The sequence below is a fragment of the Thamnophis elegans genome, chromosome 6, assembly GCF_009769535.1.
Source record: "Thamnophis elegans isolate rThaEle1 chromosome 6, rThaEle1.pri, whole genome shotgun sequence".
In the NCBI taxonomy this organism is placed as follows: Eukaryota; Metazoa; Chordata; class Lepidosauria; order Squamata; family Colubridae; genus Thamnophis; species Thamnophis elegans.
In genome coordinates, this window is record NC_045546.1 from 67,582,045 (window position 1) to 67,601,656 (window position 19,612).

The 19,612-nt window shown below is 47.1% G+C and overlaps 1 protein-coding gene across 1 annotated transcript in view; it reads left to right on the forward strand.

Annotated features, from left to right (window-relative positions):
* Positions 1-13,198, forward strand: part of PCDH1 (protocadherin 1) — a 196,486-nt gene extending 183,288 nt beyond the window's left edge. The window contains exon 5 of the mRNA XM_032220189.1: positions 12,492-13,198. Coding sequence (XP_032076080.1) covers positions 12,492-12,877 — 386 coding nt within the window. The 3' untranslated portion in view covers positions 12,878-13,198. The remainder of the gene's footprint in view (positions 1-12,491) is intronic.
* Positions 13,199-19,612: the final 6,414 nt, after the last annotated feature.

A 19,612-nucleotide genomic window follows, 5' to 3' on the forward strand; every position in this document is an offset into this window, starting at 1 on the left:
TGCTGCCATCATCTGTCCACCCGCAGCCCAGGTCCAGAGTCTTCCTTCTGGGAATAAAACCACTCCAAGGGATCCACAGAGGCACGCCACTGAAAGTAGATGGAATAAAAAGGTGGAACAGGCGTTGTAATTACCAAGAGACACCGTCGCTGTTCTCAGGATGGAACTTGCTCCCTCAGCGTAAAATGGCCAAGGCAGCCCGAGAACCTCCGGAATCTCTAAAGCCAATGGGATCATCCAGGTCTGCCAGGTCCAAGGGTGGTCTCCCCAGTTCCTCGATTTCACTGCAGGCAGATAGTTCCTCGTTTTCACTGCAGGCAGGCAGAGTAAAGAGGTGGGGCAGGCAATAGGGTCGCCAAAGAACGACACCGCCGCCACCGAGCTGGAGTTCCTCTCCTCGCCGCCGAACAGCTGATGTAAGCAAGGCAGCCCGGAGACCGCTAGAACCGCCAAAAACCCCGTGGTCCACGGCTGCAGCGTCCAAACGGCCCAGAGATGGTCCTGGGGGTAATCCCACGATCGTAGGGCGCTCCCGTCGCAAACAGGCAAAGCCAGAGGGTGGAATAAGCGACGGAGCCGCCGAAGAGCGCCGCCGCCGTTTCCAAGCCAAAGTTCCCCTCCTCCGCGCTGCCGAGTGGCCCGACCAGCATTTTTTTGTATTTTGTAAAATACAAAAAAAAAAAATTTATTTTAAAGCCCGACACTTGACCATATTGATTAATCGTATTCATTAAAACCATACTGGATTCCTGCGGTTGTTCCAATATTATGACCAAATCATCCGCAAAAGCGCGGACTCTATATTCTTGCTGCCTAATCTTGATCCCTTTTAAACCATCCAAGCCCCGTATTTTATTCAACAATACTTCCAAAGTTATAATAAACAATAATGGGGACAAAGGACAGCCCTGTCTTGTACCTTTTCCAATTTGAAAAGAGTCTGTTAAACTTCCATTGACTATGATTTGTGCTGTTTGCTGTTGGTATATTGCTTTAATTGACTGTAAAAAATTATCTCCTATCTGCATTTTTTGCAGTATCTTCAGCAGAAATTGCCAGTTAACTCGATCAAAGGCCTTCTCAGCATCCAAAAATATAAACGCAGCAGGGATCTGGTTGTTCTTTCCCAAATATTCTAATGCATTAATAATTAATCTAACATTACTTTTCATCTGTCTCCCTTGTATAAAACCTGTTTGGTCCGTATGTATCAATTGTTGAATGACCAACATTAACCTATTTGCTAATATTTTAGTAAAAATTTTATAATCTACATTCAGTAATGAAATAGGTCTATAATTTTTGGGTTGAGTAGTATCTTGATCTTCTTTGGGTATCAAAGATATAAACGCTGTCTTCCAAGATGGAGGGACTTTACCTTCCGTTTGAATCATATTAAATAATTCTCTAAGAGGTTCTACCATTTCTAACTGTAAGTTTTTATAGTAAACCGCTGTCAAGCCATCTGTACCTGGTGCTTTCCCTGACTTTAATTGCTTAATTACCTGCAGGATTTCCCCCGAGGTTATTGGTTGATTCAATTTTTGCCTGTGTTCTTCTCTAACTGAAGGTATTTTCTCTTTGTCTAAATATTTGTCTATGTCTAAACCATTAATTTTATCCCCTTTATACAGTTCTGTAAAAAATTCCCAGAAAGCCTTTTGAATCTCTTCCTGTTGAAACACCTCCTTCCCTCTGTAAATCAGTTTAGATATATTTCGAGTTTTCCTTTTTTTCCTAATCTGATAAGCTAACCATCTGCCAGGTTTGTTTGCATTACAAAAAGTATTGTGTTTTGCATATAATAAATTAGTAGCTACCTGGTCAGAGATCAACATGTCAAATTGAGATTTTAATATGTTAATAGCTTCCTTAACCTTTGTATCGTCTGGGTTCATTGTTAACTCCAGCTCTTTTCTCTTAATTTCCTCTTCCAGTTCTGTTCGTTTTAACCCTTGCTTATTTCTATGTGTTTTATTTATATTCATCAAAACTCCTCTCATATACGCTTTGCTTGCGTCCCATACAAATTCCATAGATGTACCCTTATTCATATTCAAAACAAAATATTCAGATAGTAATTTTTTACAATCATTAATATACTTTTCATATCTAAATAAGTTTTCATTCAATCTCCAAGACCTTCTTGCCTGCACTACCCTTCCCAACTCCATCCAAACTGGGTTATGGTCCGAAAGGACCCTAGCTGCAATCTTTGTTTTCTTGACCCTAGAAGGCAAATCATTAGTGGTTAGGATAAAATCAATCCTTGAAAGGGATTGATGCCTGTCCGAGAAGAAAGTGAAGTCATATTCCTCTGCATTTCTTTCTCGCCAAATATCTCTCAATTCAAAATCATCCATAATGTCAAAGAAAGATTTGGGTAACTTTGCTCGCATCTTGGTATTTAGGCGGGAAATCTTCTTATCTCTCTTAGTGTCTATCACTCCATTCCAGTCACCCAATAGTATACAGGAACTATAGTCCCACTGTACTAATTTAGCATGAAGATTTCTATAGAATCTATCTTGCTGTTGATTGGGAGCATAAATTCCCAAAAGTAATGTCTTTTTCCCTTCTAAGATTAAGTCTAAAGCAATATATCTTCCGAAGGGATCTGCTTCTATTAATTCAGCTTTTATATCTTTTCTTAAGTATACAACTATACCATTCTTCTTTTCCATAGCAGAAGCTGCAAAATGTTGACCAAGTTTTGAGTTGATCAAATATTTTTGATCAGTTGACTTGATATGAGTTTCTTGCAAACAAATTACATCGTTCTTAAACTGTTTGAGATAATGAAATATTTTCTTCCTCTTCTGTGGGGAATTCAGTCCGTTGACATTCCATGTTAAAATCTTAGTTGTCATCTTTGGTTGGTTGAAGCATTTTTAGAGCTTCCTGCATGGCCTGTTTAACCTTAGGTCTAGCTCCTCCCACTGCTTCCAGATTTGTTATTGTAGTTCCTTGATCGATGGCCGATGATTGTTGATGCTGTTGCTTTTTAGCTTGTTTCTCCATACGTCTAGTAGTCATGCGGCTAGGTCTTGGTTCCATAGGACCTTGCACTTCTAGAGAAGAGAGATGCTCCATCTTGTCTGGTGGTTGTGTAGTTTGCTGTCTATCCTGTCCTTCTTGTGGTCTTTCTCTAGGTCCAGATGGTGCAGGGTGTCCGGCCTTCAATATATTATAATAAAAATCTCGGGCTTTCCATACAGAGTTGAGGCGGTACCTTTGCTTATCAAATGTAAATATGATGCCAAATGGTGCATCCCATCTATACTGTATCTGACGATTTCTGAGTTCTTCGACCAAAAAAGCGTAGTCTCTCCTGGCTCTTAACATTTGAGGTGGTATCTCTTTCAAAACAGCCAGGTCTTGACCGCCAATTTGAAGCTTAGTGTTATAAGACGCTTGCAGTACCATATTTCTAAGCTCTCTTGTAGTAAAATATATAACGATGTCTCGAGGAAGCTGCTTCTGCTTTGCCAGCCAGGAGTTAACGCGGTAAGCTTTGTCAATTTGCCAGTCTTGGTTGGTCCCTGGTCTTCCCATCAGGCGGTCAAAAGCTTCCGATAGGATCTGTTTCAAGTTCTCCTGTTTCTCCTCACGCAGCCCCCTTACTCTTAATGCGAACTCCATTTGTCGGTACTGTATCATAATAATTTCTTTTTCAGCATTTTCCACTTTTTGTTCCACCACCTCTGTTTTCAATGTCAAGTTAGCATTGGCATCATTAAGAACCTCTAGAGTATCTTCCATTCCAGAAATATGTTCTGTTAGTACAGTTACAAGACTCAGCATGTCGTCTCTAATTTTATCAACCTTAGCGTCAAATTTCTCATACAGCTCCTGTTTAAGTCCTTTTATTTCACTTTTAATTTCTTCTTTCATTTTTTATTTCCTCTTTTCTCTCCTCTCTATTATCTCTAAACTTATCTTCCATTTTAATTGTCTGTGCATTAAGAGCCTCGCTTAGATTACTCAGGAAAAATTCTTTCGTTAACACATCCCCAGCAGGGCGCGTAGGAAGCGGAGGCTGCAGCTTTGTGCCAGGCACTGAGGATGTGCCCCTGGAAGTAGAGGGTGACGACTTCAAGTTAATATTTGGTTTTGAGGCCATTTCAAAATTTATCTGCCTGCAGTTAATAAAACTCTATTGCCTGAATATGCAGCTTTAAGTAAAGAGGCTTTTATTTTGAAGTTTAAGGCTTGGCAAAACTTTCAGTGAGTAAACATTGTAACAAGACTGTTCAGCAGATTCATCACCATTTAACTTCCAAATAAGCAAGGTTAATGAAGGAGTAAAATTCTTCTATTGTGAAACCAAAACATATGATAAGCAATCTCTTTTGTTTTGAATTCTTGTGAGGATTAGCAAAAAGTGTTCGTTATTACCGGAGAAACCAGCCTGCTCGGCGCCATTTTAAAAGCCTCTAAGTAAATAATTTTTCGGAGGAGAAAAAGAAAAGAAGCTAAAATGTTGATAAACAATTATTGTCCACGCAGTAAACGGATTCAGCTCGTGATAAGATTAAATCAAACAAAACTTTGAACAGAGTGGGGGAGACCTACTTTGTCCTGCACAAGGCAGTTTGAAGTTCCCAGCACGGACAGCCGTTCTGCCTTGGGCTAGCCCCCCTTTCCTTGCAAGCACAAAAGCTGCAAAAATTGAAGAGCATTTGCCAGCAAAACAGTTTCTTCTTTCCTTCTTGCCTGAAGGATAAGAAAACCTGATAAGACGTCAGATGGAAGATCCTCTAAACAGGTACGTAGCCAGGAATTCGGAGGCAGCTGATTTTTTGCTGCCACCACCAGTAGGCTCCTCCCAGGAAGCCTATAACCCGCTCCCTCTTGAAAGGGAGGGATGCGGGTGACCCTCTACAGGGTAGAGCTGAGGAATTTGTTCAGTATTTGACGGATAAAGTCGCTCGGATTCGGACAGAGCTGGACTCCAATTGCACGATACCAGCCGAGGTACCGGGGGAGGGTCTTGAGCATGCTTTATGGATTGAGTTTCAACGGGCTTCTCCTGATGAAGTGGACAAGGCCATGGGAGCGGTGAGTGCCTCCACTTGTATACTGGACCCGTGTCCCTCCTGGCTGGTCTCGACCAGCAGGGAGGTGACACGCGGCTGGATCCAGACGATTGTGAACACCTCTCTCCGGGAGGGAATCTTCCCACCCCTCCTAAAGGAGGCGGTGGTGAGACCCCTCCTGAAGAAATCGTCTTTGGACCCAGCCATCTTGAGCAACTATCGTCCAGTCTCCAACCTTCCCTTTGTAGGGAAGGTTGTTGAGAAAGTGGTGGCCTCGCGACTCCGACGGTCCTTGGATGAAGCCGATTATCTAGACTCTTTTCAGTCGGGTTTCAGGCCTGGTTACAGCACGGAAACTGCTTTGGTCGTGCTGATCGATGTTTTCCAGAGTGGGAGGAGGGAATGGTCACACGTGGGTTTTATCACAGCCTGATTGGTCCAAGACTGAGAGGAAATCTATAAATACCAGTGCCTGTCCATTGCTAGCCCAGATTCTCTCTCAGTCTGGTCCAAGTTCTGTAGAGTAGTTTGTTAGGATTCTACTTGTTTTCTCCTTTTGGGTGAGTTCTATGCAATCTGATTCCTATTTGGCTAATTGGGCACTTTAAATCCTTTTAAATTCTAAATTGATCTGCTGTGGCCCCAAGGGACAGATCTCTGCCTCGGGCGGCTGTGGGAGGGCCCAGTGGGGCACTAGTCTCCCCCCCCGCAGGCCAGGAGCCTTCGCCTGTCCCCGGGTACGGGGGTGCGGCTCCTTTAAGCTGCTTAGAAGCAGCCGTTTTTGCAGCAGAAAAGTTACAAGTGGCTTCGGAGCCTCGAGGAGCGAGCGGCCCGCCTTACAGCTGATTGCTCCGTAGGGGGCCTCGCTGCAGGCTCCTTTGTTTGTGTTGCCTGGGGACAAAAGAGCAGGGGTGAGGAGAGCGTGTGTCTGTGCCGTGTGACTCTCCCTGCTAATTTTAAAGTAAAAGCCTGGCTGGGCTGCTGGTGATTATTTCCAGCCCTTTTCTCCCGCGCACGGAGTTCCGGCGGCCATTTTGGAGGCTGCCACGTGCGTGAGGCCTTGACTTTATCGACGGGCCTAGTGCAGCCTAGTGAGAGGCCTTGAGCCTAGGTCTCCCCACAGGCTTCAGGCCCTGGTCTCAGGTGGGACTTTCGAGGCCGATTCCTGCTCCTTTTCGTCAGGCACGTGAGTGGGGCATGGACGAGGGAGTGGAGATTCCCCAGGGGCAGGCCCTACTGGGAGTGAGGAGGCCTTGGATCAGGAGGTGGGGAGGGGGGCTCCCCCTCAGAGATCCCTTTCTTCAAGGCGCCCCTCCAGTTCTGTCTCTAGGGATGAGGCAGTTCGCCATAGGGCGCTGGAAAAGACCTTTGCCAGGGCAGAAAGGCAGGCCCAGTCCTCCAAGCCTTTATCTAGGGACAGATCCAGGTCCCCTCTTAGGCCCATTTCAGAGAGGTCCCCCCTTAGGGGTTTTAGCCCAGCTTCTTCAGGCAGCTCCCCTGGTAGGTCGCGGGCCTTCTCCAGGAGGGGGCGTTCTCCATCCCCCATAGATGATCCTCTGGAGGGCACGTCCAGAGGCCCCTGTTCCCCCCAAAGGTTGGCCCCCCAGGGCCCGGCTTCCACTTACGGGGATGTGGAGGATCTGGATAATCTCCCTGAAGGGATTAAAAGGCTTATTTCTGCAGCCATCACTCGGGGCATTGCCCAGCGGGACAAAGGCTCCCTTTACTCTAGGCATGGGGGGCTGAACAGGGCTCAGTGTCGGGCTTCCTCCCCTTCCATGGTCAGTGAGACTTCCTTCCTGGGTGGGGGGGAGTTACCCCAGGAGATGGGATTCTCAGATGATGAGAATACCACTGTTTCGGAGGAGCCTTCTTCCAAGGTCCTATTTATGCCCGCATTGTTTAAAGTTCTCTTGGATAAGGCGAGACACACCACCAAGGTCGGAACTGGGGATCCCTCTGTGCCCCCCCCCCAAGGGATCCCGACATGGTCATGTTCTCTGCCACGGCCACCAACAAGGAAGAGATCCCTGCCCCTCCCTTGTTCCTTGAGGTTCTGACCGACCAGTGGGCTAAACCTTCCAATTTCTCTTCTCCAGGTAGTACCGACCGTCGGCATTATAACGTGGAGCAAACCTTTGCTCAGGCCATTCAGCTCCCGACGGTTGACACCCCTGTGGCCGCATTGGTGTCCTCCTCCCCGGTGGTGTCGGGCGATGCGGCAGATAAGATGAAGCCGGAGGATAAGCGCGCAGAGCTTACTTTGCGGAAGAACTTCAACGCCACAGCGTGGGCCATTAAGGTGGCAGCCTCAGCTTCATACTTTAATCGTGCCACGGTCATGTGGCTCAAGAAGCTGCAGGAACGCATTCCCATACAGGAGGACCGGATCCATCAGGATCTGGTCAAGATTCTGGCAGCGTGTCAGTTCTCAGCTGACGCGACCTTGGATACGGTCAAGTTTGCTTCTAGCGCCCTGGCCACCTCGGTCACCTCCCGTAGGCTCCTGTGGTTACGCCATTGGCAAATGGACAACAAAGCGAAATGGGATTTGGCAGCTGCCCCCTTCAAGGGGCCTGATCTCTTCGGGGAGGCCCTTACTCGCATCCTAGTGGAGGATAAGGACAAAAAGAAGGTCCTCCCCTCCACGGCTAAGAAGGCCGAGAACAAGTCATGTCCTTTCCGTAGGCAACGGTATAGGGCCCCTAGCTTCGGCTATAACCAGCGCTTCTCTTCTTTCTCTTCTGACAGGCAGTTCTTGGGGCAGCCCTTCCAGGACAGGAGCCGATTCCAGGGCCAGGCTTGGCGGCCCTTTCGTGGGGGAGGCAGCCGTCCCTTCCGCAGGGGGAAGTGACTCGAACCCGAGTCATCCCATCGGCGGCCGCCTCGCTCTTTATGCGGACCGGTGGGACGACATCACGTCGGATGCCTGGGTCCGAGCCACGGTTCGTTACGGGCTCAGGTTAGAATTTCTCTCCACTCCTCCAAATCTCTTTCGGTCGTTCCCTCCATCCCGGAGTCGAGAGCGCCGCCGCCTGATGAGTCAGGCGATCGCCCACCTCCTTGAAATCCAAGCGGTGGAGGCGGTTCCCGCAGGGGAACGGGGCCTGGGCCACTACTCAAATCTCTTCGTGGTCCCAAAGAGCACGGGGGGTTGGAGAGCAATTCTAGACCTCAAGCACCTGAACAGGTTTCTGGTCTACAGGCGGTTCAAAATGTCATCGCTCAAGTCCATCCTTCAGGGCATCAGAAAAGGCGATTTCCTGGCCTCCGTGGATCTCACGGAGGCCTATCTTCACATTCCCATCCTGCCCGCTCATCGCCGGTTCTTGAGGTTCTCCCACGGGTCCCACCATTACCAGTACAGGGCTCTTCCCTTCGGCCTGGCCTCGGCCCCGCGGACCTTCACAAAGGTCCTGGCTGCTCTGGCGGCCCATCTGAGATCAGTCCCGGTCCGCCTCCAATGTTATTTAGACGATGTCTTGCTTCAGGCGGGCTCCCTGTCTCAGGCCGTTTCAGATCTTCGGCTTACCATTCGGAGCCTCCAGGCCCTGGGGTTCTCGGTAAACTTCGAAAAGAGCCATCTCACTCCTTCCACTCGCATTCTGCATCTGGGGACAGTCATAGATTCCAAGTTGGGGGAGGTGTGTCTGTCTCAGGAGAGGCAGGTAAGCCTTCGTCGGCTGGCGGAGAGCGTTCACACAAAGAGCTCCATTTCCATGCTCTCTCTGTCGCAGTTATTGGGCAAGATGGTCTCTTGCATAGGGATTGTCCCGTGGGCCAGGCTCCATCTTCGGCCCCTTCAATGGGAGCTTATCCCCTATCAGAGGGGACGAATGAGCAATTCCCTTCGGACTCTCCGCATCTCGGCGGGAGTCCGTGCATCCCTGGCGTGGTGGCTCTCCCCGGCCATCTGGCGGGGGTGTTTATTCTGGGAGCCGAGCAGGGTGACCGTCACCACGGACACGAGTCTGTTCGGGTGGGGGGCCCTGGTGGGCTCTCGGATGGCTCAGGGCAGATGGACGGCCTCGGACCTCCGTCACAACATCAATTGGCTGGAACTGAAGGCCGCACGTCTGGCACTGAGTCACTTTCGCTCCTTGGTGGAAGGGAGTCATGTTCTCCTCCTGATGGACAATGTGGCCACCAAGGCGCACATCAATCGTCAGGGCGGGACCCACTCGAGAGCCCTCTGGCTGGAGGCTCTGCGATTGGGGTCATGGGCGGAGAAACACCTGCAATCTCTGGTGGCGGAGCACATCTCGGGACTCTCCAACGTCCAGGCGGACTGGCTCAGTCGAGCAACTCTGGACAACGGCGAGTGGCAACTCCACCCGTCGCTGTTCCGGGAGATCTGTCGTCGGTTCGGGTCCCCCCGGGTGGACCTGTTTGCGTCTCCCGAGAACACACAACTCCCGCGTTTCTTCTCCCGTTTCCAATCCAGCTCGGCGGAGGGCACGGATGCCCTCAGGAGCCGGTGGCCCCCGGGCCTTCTCTATGCCTTTCCCCCCATTCCGCTCATCCCGGGGACCGTCAGGAAGGTGGTGACGGAAAGGGCCTTGGTCATTCTGGTGGCCCCGTTTTGGCCCAGGAGACCCTGGTTTGCGGACCTGGTTCAGCTGTCGGTGACTTCCCCGTGGAGGATCCCGCAAGGGGAGGTGGTCTTACGGCAGGGGGCCCTGATTCACCCAGAGCCTCAGTGGCTTCAGCTGACCGTTTGGCTCTTGAACGGCGGCTTCTAAGGGGGACTCATCTGTCTTCCGGGGTCATTCGCACCATCGAGGCGGCCCGTCGTCCCTCGACGACCCGCATTTATAACTCCACCTGGGCAGCGTTCGTCCGCTGGTGCTCCCCCAAGGGCATCTCTCCCGACAGAGCCACCATTCCCAACGTCTTGGATTTCCTTCAGAAGGGCCTGGAGGACGGGCTCTCGCAAAACACCTTGCGACGCCAAGTGGCGGCTCTGTCCTCGGTCTTGGGGGGGGCGGGGTCTTCTTCTCTTTCCCAGTCTCCTCTGGTCAAGCTGTTCCTCAAGGGGGCGGCAAATCTCAGGCCTCCCCCCCGTTCATAGATTCCCCACGTGGGATCTTCCGCTTGTCCTCAAGGCCTTAACGGGAGCTCCGTTTGAACCTCTCCGCTTGGTGCACTTGCGCTTCTTATCACTGAAGGTGGTCTTCCTGGTGGCCATCACTTCCGCCCGGCGTATATCCGAGCTGGGCGCCCTGTCTTCTAAGGACGACCTCTGTCATTTTCACCAGGACAGAGTGGTCCTTCGCCTTGACCCGGCATTCGTCCCCAAAGTAAATACCCCCTTTCACAGGGCTCAGGAGATCGTCCTGCCCGACTTCTGCCCGAGTCCGTCCACTGACAGGGAGCGTCTTTGGCATCGTCTGGATGTCCGCCGTGCCTTGCGGATCTACCTCCCGCGGACCAAGGATTTCCGCAAGTCGGAGGCCTTGTTCGTCTCCTTCCTGCCTGGAGCTCTGGGTTCGAGGGTGTCCTCGGCTACCATCGGCCGTTGGCTGCGTCAGGCCATCTCAGAGGCCGCTGGGTGAGATCATACGCCGGCACGGGATTAAGTATCACCAATATGCAGACGATACGCAGCTGTATCTGTCTGCCCCGTGCCAACTCAGCGAAGCAGTAGAAGTGATGTGCCAGTGCCTGGAGGCTGTTAGAGTCTGGATGGGAGCAAACAAGTTGGCACTCAATCCAGACAAGACCGAGTGGCTTCTGATGTTCCCTCCCAAAGATTATCCAACTGTTCCATCTCTCAGGCTGGGGGGCGAAATTATACGCCCCTCAGAGAGGGTTCGCAATTTGGGAGTCGTCCTGGACCCACAGCTGACTTTAGAACACCATCTGTCGGCTGTGACCAGGGGGACCTTTGCCCAGGTTCACCTGGTGCACCAATTGCGACCCTACCTGGATCGGGAGGCCCTTCAGACAGTCACTCACGCCCTTGTGACCTCAAGACTGGATTATTGTAATGCGCTCTACATGGGGCTGCCCTTGAAGAGTGTTCGAAGACTCCAATTAGTCCAGAATGCAGCCGCGCAAGCGATTGTGGGTGCACCAAGGTACACCCACGTTACACCTATCCTCCGCGAGCTGCACTGGCTACCTATTAGTCTCCAAATCCGCTTCAAGGTGCTGGTCGCTACCTATAAAGCCCTACATGGCATCGGACCTGGGTACCTGAGAGACCGCCTCCTGCCGATTACCTCTCTCAGACCAATTAGATCGCACAGGTTGGGTCTCCTCCGGATTCCATCTGCCAGCCAATGTCGGCTGGCGACTCCCCGGGGGAGAGCCTTCTCTGTTGCAGCTCCGGCCCTCTGGAACGAGCTCCCTGTTGAGATCCGGATCCTTACTACCCTCCCGGTCTTCCGCAAAGCCACCAAGTCCTGGCTGTTCCAGCAGGCTGGGGGGAGCTGAGAAGCATCTACCTCCATAGAAATTGTGAATGTTGGTTTTGTTTTTAATATGTTGTCTTTGTCTTGTTCCCCCCTTTCCCTTGTCTTTTGTGAGCCGCCCGGAGTCCTCCGGGAGTGGGCGGCATACAAGACAAACAAACAAATAAATAAATAATAAGACTTGTGTTTTCATAATCGCATCTATAAATCTTTTTCTGTGTTTTTGCCTCTTTTTCCTTTAACTGGTGTTATAGTAGAAGGAACAGATTCATTTGAACTGAGGAGGAAAATAAGGGGGGGGGGAATCTACCTCTGCCTATTAGTATTCATTTGGCTAGCGTCCTGTCAGTGTGTGAGAGAGTTGAGGGGTGTTTGGAAACTCAAACAGTATTTGCTGTGTGAGCAAGGAGACAGGAAGGAGCCTGGGAGTAGCTTAGATCAACTGTTCTGTAGTAAAGCTGCTTCCTGCTGTGAAAGTAAAACTGAAACTCCTCTCCTCTGTATTTTGCATTTGGAGCAGATTTCTTTTCGGGTTGAGAGTGGGAGTAAAACTCCTTAGCATCAGAGCGTGTTAATAATAATATAGGAAATACTAATGCTCTGATGGTCATTTCAAGAAAAATCCTTTTTTAGTGAGCACCTAGAAGCCAATGGGAACATATGTGGCAAATTTGAAGTTTGTAGACTTTATGGTTCTGGAGATTTTGTGATGATGCGTGAGTGGTATTTCGCTTTTATATATATAGATTAGCCAAGTATTCTAAAAAAATAACCAAGAGCAGTACAATGTGTCATTGGATGTCTTCATATGGCGTCTAGATAGGCATCAGCTTTAAATGCCTTTATTTCAGTAATTCCTTCACTGAGGAAGTTGAACAGTATATGGCTTTTTCCAACTTTGTGGTTCTATGATAGTTACAAGGAAATTACTGTTTAAATATATTTTCCCCGATTTAAGTGTTAGCTAGTCATGTTGTTGCAGTATACATGTATGAATGAATGTTTATTCTTCCCTTTTCTTGTTTCTTTTTTACAGATCTCCGACCTTTACCTGATGTAGCCTTGACAGGGACCTGTACTCGAGAATGCACAGAGTTTGGTCACTCTGATACCTGCTGGATGCCAGGTCAGTCCTCTCCAAACCGGCGGCCCAAGAATGCCCTCAAACTCTCCACATTTGTGCCTTTTCAAGACAGAGGGAGTCAAGAACAAGTTGGCAATGGAAGCCCCAGACTCTCAGAAGAGCGCAACACCAAAATGGCTAACCTCCGCCTGCTCCCCACATACAGTGCCTTCTCCAACAGTAGCCATGAGCCCTGCAAGAATTCCCCCATGGAGGAAATCCCTCTCACCCAGACCTCAGATTTCCAGACAGCCACCACACCATCATCCCAAACTGCCAAACGAGAGATCTACCTGTGAGAGTGAGGAGGCCACATAATATCTGAAAACAATGCTGAGACCAGTGTCTAGTGCTCCACTATGAAGTGACTTTTCAAACTGTGATTTTTTATCACTCAGATTGGCAGTTCTGTGCCTGTCAGATGAGACTGCCTTGCCCAGTCATTGGGCATGGAAACACTTCATTAACTGATTCCTCACTGGGCAAGGGAACTGACATCAACCTGAATAGCCAAGCTCTCAATAGTGTGGTCCATGGATAACTGGAAAGAGAGAGAAGGGAATATAGTGAAGAGAGCTTGGCTTCTTGGTTTCAGGGCTGGGGTGGGTGGGAAATGGCTTAGTTACCAAAGGTCCACGCAGATTTGGTGGAGTCCATTGGGCACAGGGCTGAGAGCACTTGGCACAGGTACAGGGGGAAAAGCTGCCTCTCTTGTTACTATACTCCTGTAAATATGAATTTTAGGAATGACATTTATGTCTTGCCTGATTGAGTATTATTTGTCCTTGGAACAAAAAGACTTTGAAACAAACAACACCACAGGGAGAAATTTTCATCTTGAATTTTTCACCACAGAAGAGCACATTGGGGCAAGCACTTCCAACCAGCCCACTCTTTACTTCCACAGTGTAAATAAGAATGAAGCATCCGTTGGGAGGGGGGTATTCTGGCTGGTCAGCAGGACTGAGTAGGAAGGACTTGGCAGAGTTTTTAAATCTTAATCACTTTTCAGACTTCAGAAACGCTTATCAGGTATGGAGGAGCTCTATAGCTAGTAGTCAGCATTTAGCTGTCCTCCTTTGCCCCTACCCCATAGATAATGAACTGCAGTAGTAAACAAAGTGGAAGAACCTTTAGTTTTTCAGGTGGTAGAATGTCTAACTCCCCCAAATTACTCTACTGCTTCATGTGAGGCAGAGAATTTCCATGGGGTCATTAGACCCCAGTGCCATTATTCTGGCCTTTGATTTGTCTGCCTGTAAGCCACCATTGCCTTTGTGAAATGGAGCTTGGACTCAGGGTCACACTTGGGCCCATAGGCCTCTGTATGCTGGAGTCACATACCCCCTCCCTATACTTTTAGACAGCCTCAAGGGATCCAATATTCTCTTCCAGTGCCACATGTTTAGCCACATAGTATCAATTACAGGAGCCTGTCATAGTTTCATTTGAGGCCCATAAAAATGGTGCAACTATTCATGGGCATTATTATCCCCAACCATTGATGTCATCATTTGGGATCACTCAAAAGACCAGCTTTGAATTTATAAGAGAGCACTCTTCCTCCAGCAAGCAGTGGGCTGCTTTGGTGACTACGTTCTTAAATCCCTCAGTATTCTACACTTAGCTAGGCCTGATTCCAGATAGTATAGCATTAATGGCAATTGCCAGCTAGCATTTATGGGACTTTTCCCAGTACATATGATAGTGGAAGACAGTCTCCAGACTGGGAACCTATCCACAGATTAGCTGACATTTGATGTACCCATCTTGTTTCTCTTGGGTTAATTCTGGTTCCAACAGGCCCAACATTTTCCTCACACATTGCCATGTGTTTTTCTAAGCTGTATTGCAGAAGGTGGGCTGGATGTTGCCCTTCTTTACTGTATCTCTGTTCAACTTTCTCAACTGCATGTGTCTAGGAAGGAAAGGAAACAGACATGATATGCTTTGTAAAACTATTGTTTGTGTGGGTATATGGGTATATGTTTGACAGGACTGATCATTTGGAGATAGGTTGGTTATCAAACTAGTAAACTGGTAGGAGCGACATAAAGCAATTTTCATTTTCTTCTGATCATCAGAGATGATTTTTAGGATATGAAATTTTAGTGTCTCCCTGTATTCTCTGTCCTCTAGTGAGCAGATTGCTGATCACCTGCTGACCAAACATAGTGGTAGTGGGAAGCATTGCAGAGAGAAGTCCAATGACTCTAGTCATAAAGTAAACTGCTACATGCCATTGGCGATTAGATGACTGAATTCTTGAGTCTCAGGTTTCAGATCACAGGAAACTTCCGGTGTGTATAAAAAACAAGGACTTCTTCTGCCCCTATACTTTTTAAGGCTCAGGGCTATTTCAGCTGCAATCCATAGGATGGAGACCAGGAATAAAGCACTTCCTATCCACTCTTGTATCAAGAGCCTAAGGTTAGGGTGATCATGTGTAATGTAAACAGGAAAAAGTTCTGAAATAGTTTGTTGATTTTTAACTTAATATATGTGAATCCACATATTATGGCTTAGCAAACCAGACTGCTTTGGCTTGTGCCTCAATTCTTGGTTAAAAATCTGTCTGGACTGTATGTGTAAATAAAGTTATTGAGGTAAATAAATAAAAACATAAACAAACACTGTCCAATCCACCATACCCAGATTCTTTCCAGTGTATGGTATGGAAAGGACAGGTCTTTCCATATTTCTATTCTATTCTATTCTATTACTCTACTCTACTCTACTCTACTCTACTCTACTCTACTCTACTCTACTCTACTCTACTCTACTCTACTCTACTCTACTCTACTCCACTCCACTCCACTCCACTCCACTCCACTCCACTCCACTCCACTCCACTCCACTCCACTCCACTCTATATTCTATTCTATTCTATTCTATTCTACTCTTCTTTCCCACTATGAAAGGAATAGATGGGAGCCAAAATCACTAATGAAGGAATACCTGCATTGCTCAGGTAAAATTATCCTCTTTTAGGCCTATCCATAGGTTTGAACTCACTTAGTCAAAATATAACTGGAAGCAATCTAATTTCTAGTCCATCCCTTGCAGATGGGAGTTATAAAACTGACCTCATTCCAAAATTGCTTCGGTATTTGGATATACTTGCTATAGGCCCATTGGAACAAATAAGATTGCTTTTTGGTAATAAGCCAAGGCTGATAACCTGAATGTGGAGAACTCTTCATCTCTTTTCCTTTGTTTTTTTCCAGAAATATGAAATAAAAAAGACTGGCTATTCAGGTAAAGGGGTTGTAAAACAGTATTACCTGGCCTCCCAAACTCAACTAAGACTTTGAAATATGTTTTGTGTGAGGCAAAAAGGAATATGGTGCCAGTAGTAATTGAAATGTAGTCTTGAGGAATATAGTCTTAAGAAAAACAAAAGTTGCCACTGAATATAAAAATGCCATAGGAGTTTGTGTGGTTGATAATCCAATGGTCAAAATACCATTAGGAGATACTCACATTCACGATTTCAAACCAGAAAAAAACCAAACCATGCCTAGAAGAAGAGGTTGAGAAAGTTAGGAAGAAGAGCATTCAGTGAGTTCTGGTCTAGACAAGTGCATTCAAAGGCAAGGGGAAGACTTTTGAGCACTACTTTAGGACAAGCCAGGGGTAATACCAAAGGTGCAAGACCAGACACAGATCAGTTGAGTGAGATGGAACGAAGCAACCCCTTTGTAATTCTTCGTGTTGATTCTATTTATACGAGATTTCAGTTCTTGCTTGTGATGCCTTGTTTTTTTGTACAGTTTTATGTACATGCAGGTGTAGCTTTTTCTAAAGGAGAAATCCTATAGCAGAGTAAAGAGTATCCAACTATTTTTGAATTGTGCCATTTGTTTAGGTACTGCCTCTTTTTCTCCTGCTAAGGTTGTATTGCTCTCAATGTGATGCATATCCCTTGCACTGGGAAAGCTTTGGGCCTAGGGCTCTCCCCTGGCACTGTGAGCACAATTGATTCCTTTGTAATCCTTTTTGTTTGGAGCCGTGAGCATGACACCTCGTGAGCCCATTTTGTTCTCTTCCATTCTGTTGGTTTGCTGAGCTGTCAGATGACAAACACCACTGTAATTAGCCCTCCCAAAGCTTTACAATAAAAATGTGAAAACCTTTTGGCTTGGCCTGATTTCTTATCTCTGCAGATCAACTGAACTGTTCTTTTCTTTCCTAAAAGCCAAATTATGTAGCATGGGATTTTTCTTCCTCTCCCTCCCCCAATACTATTCTGTGTGTGTGTGTTTGTACGTGCACACGCACACCTGTGTATTAGATCAATATACAACATATTCAAGCATGCTAACTTACATTTAATTCTCTTTTGAATGAAATCCTTTCACATTCCCTGTACCCATTCATGTTCGTTACAATTCAGTTTAAGTACTATATAAAGTGACAAATAACATATACCTCACATATATTCTCCACATAAAAAGTACTGCTTAGTTAATTAACCACAATTTTTCATGTTAATATAATTACATATATAATTACACACCAGTGGTGGGTTTCAAAAATTGTTCAAACCTACTCTGTGGGTGTGGCCTCCTTTGTGGGAGTGGCTTGCCACCCATGTGACCGAATAGGAGTGGCTTGCTGCCCATGTGACCGGATATGAAGATGCCGACGACACTTGTCAGAACCACCTTAAATTACCTCACACACAGCACTGGCATGCATAAGAACATGATGTAAACTTGTTTTTGAAAAGGCATCTTTGGTTTGCGTTAAAACAACTTCAACACACGCAATGTTCTGATTGCACCACAAACACAGTAGTCATCCCTTACCTTTCACAGAGGCAATGAGTTTTATAAATATGAGCATGATAGTGTAGAATAATCATATCCAAGGACCAGTGGTGGGTTTCAAAAAAATTTGGAACCTCTTCTGTAGGTGTGGCCTCCTTTCCGGGTCCACTAGTGAAACCTCTTCTAACCGGTTCGGTAGATTTGACGAACCGGTTCTACCGAATAGGTGCGAACTGGTAGGAACCCACCCGTTACACACACACACACAAATTTTGTGTGTGTGTGTAGGTCTTTGGTTATTCGGGTTTTCTCCCGCGTAAAATTGGAGGTGTCTTGGCGACGTTTCGACGAAGTCTCATTCATCATCTTCAGGCTTCGTGCTTCCAGGAGCAATGTGAGATCTCGGCCGTTTCTTAACTGTTTCTTAACTTAACTGCCAGTGGGGGTTTGAGCTGATTGGGTGGGAGCTTGGCTGTGTTCTGATTGGGTGGAGGTGTGTTCTGATTGGTTGGGGGTTTGTGTTTCATGTAACAATAGGAGGGGTTTAAAGAGGCTAATGGTGCATTTGCAGTCTGGCTTCTGGTCCTTGGTCGTGCCTCCTCATCAGTGTGGGTTTTTGTCTGCTTTCTTTGTGGATGTGACATCCTGTGTGGCTCTTGTGAGTGTGGGCCTGGTGTCATTCATCATGTTAGGGACTCGTTTATCAATAAGGGCAGGCTTCCAAATGGCTGGCAGGCGGGAGGTATAGAAAAACGCCCACACAGCATGAACAGGCGGGGAAGACTCTGGCTCTTTCGAGAGTGACTCTGAAGACGACCCCCTGGTAAGCGAACTGTTTGAGCCAGTCATATTGCCCTTAATACCATTCATTCCAGCCAGAAAAAAAGAGTAAAGCTCTCCACCCTGCTAGACTTGGGGTGCACCCAATATCTAATAAGGCCAAACCTGATCAAGAGATTGGGCATCCGCCTGCAAAAACTAAAGACCCAAATTGCATTCTATCTGCTAGTTGGGCCAATCGCAGGTGTGGAGCCAGCCACTTTTGCTATGGAGCCCCTGGAAATAGCCATGAGGGCCCACGAGGAGAGACTCACCTTCATAGTGGTACAAGGAATGTAGTGGCCAATGGTCTTGGGGCTCACCTGGATGAAATGGTGGAACCTTAGACTGGAAAGAGTGGACCCTAAGATTCCAGTGGGGCATGACCGGACAGGATGACTACAGGGAGGAGCAGGGGGAAAGGCCAAAGAAAGAAATTGGAATGCAGAGACTTAATTGAGGTGTTTAGCGAAGAGGACTCTGACAAGCTCTCCACAAATCTCCCCACAGACTGTGCCTACTTACTACTGTAAGTAGTCCTTACAGTTCTCAGTAATTGGAACTGAGAACTCTGTTGCTAAGTGATGTGATTGTAAGGTGTGATGTCATGTGACTATGCCAACTTATGACTGCAGTTCAAACAGCCTCGGTTGTCATTGAATCCCACAGAGCCCAATTGGGAATGGGCCCATGTATTTAGGACCAAGTTTCTTAAATGTCATCTACTTTAAAATCTTTTGGCTTCACACATTTTTTGTCAGCTTGTTTCTTAGGTGCCTGACATGCCTCTTCCAGTGCCTTACGGGCAACTGGCCAAATGTTCTGCAGTTGGGCTATCCACTCTGCTAAAGAGGGTATGTGTGGTTTCTCTTGAGGCAGTTCTGGCATAGCTAAAAAGTCCTGACTGGAGGCCACTTTAAATGGGGTGAACCCTGTGCTACTATGCACAGAATTGTTGTTGTTGTTGTTTTTGAATATATTTTTATTATTTTTACATTTAAAACAATGCAGTACTGTGAAGTCAAAGTGACCATACATTCACATTATATACAACTAGTCTCAACCATTAACTATTAGCCTACTTAATAGATTGTCTATCCTTCTGTCCAGTCATAATATATAGTTTGTTCCAGTCTTGTCACCTTGTCTTATACCACTCATAAAATCTGTTCTAGGCTTCAAAATATTATTCTGTGCAGAATATTATGCACAGAATTGTTATATGCTACCTCTGCAAAAGGCAAATGTTCAGCCCAATTTGTTAGTAATTAATGTAGCACCTGAGGTCATGTTCCAGGACTGAGTTAGTTCTCTCATAATCCCCATTAGTTTGGGGGTGATGGGAGGAGCTTAAGCTCTGGGCAGTTCCCAACAGCTTCAAAAATTCTCGCCAAAACTGATGTAAATCGCACTCCTCTATCAGAAATAATGCACTCAGGCACA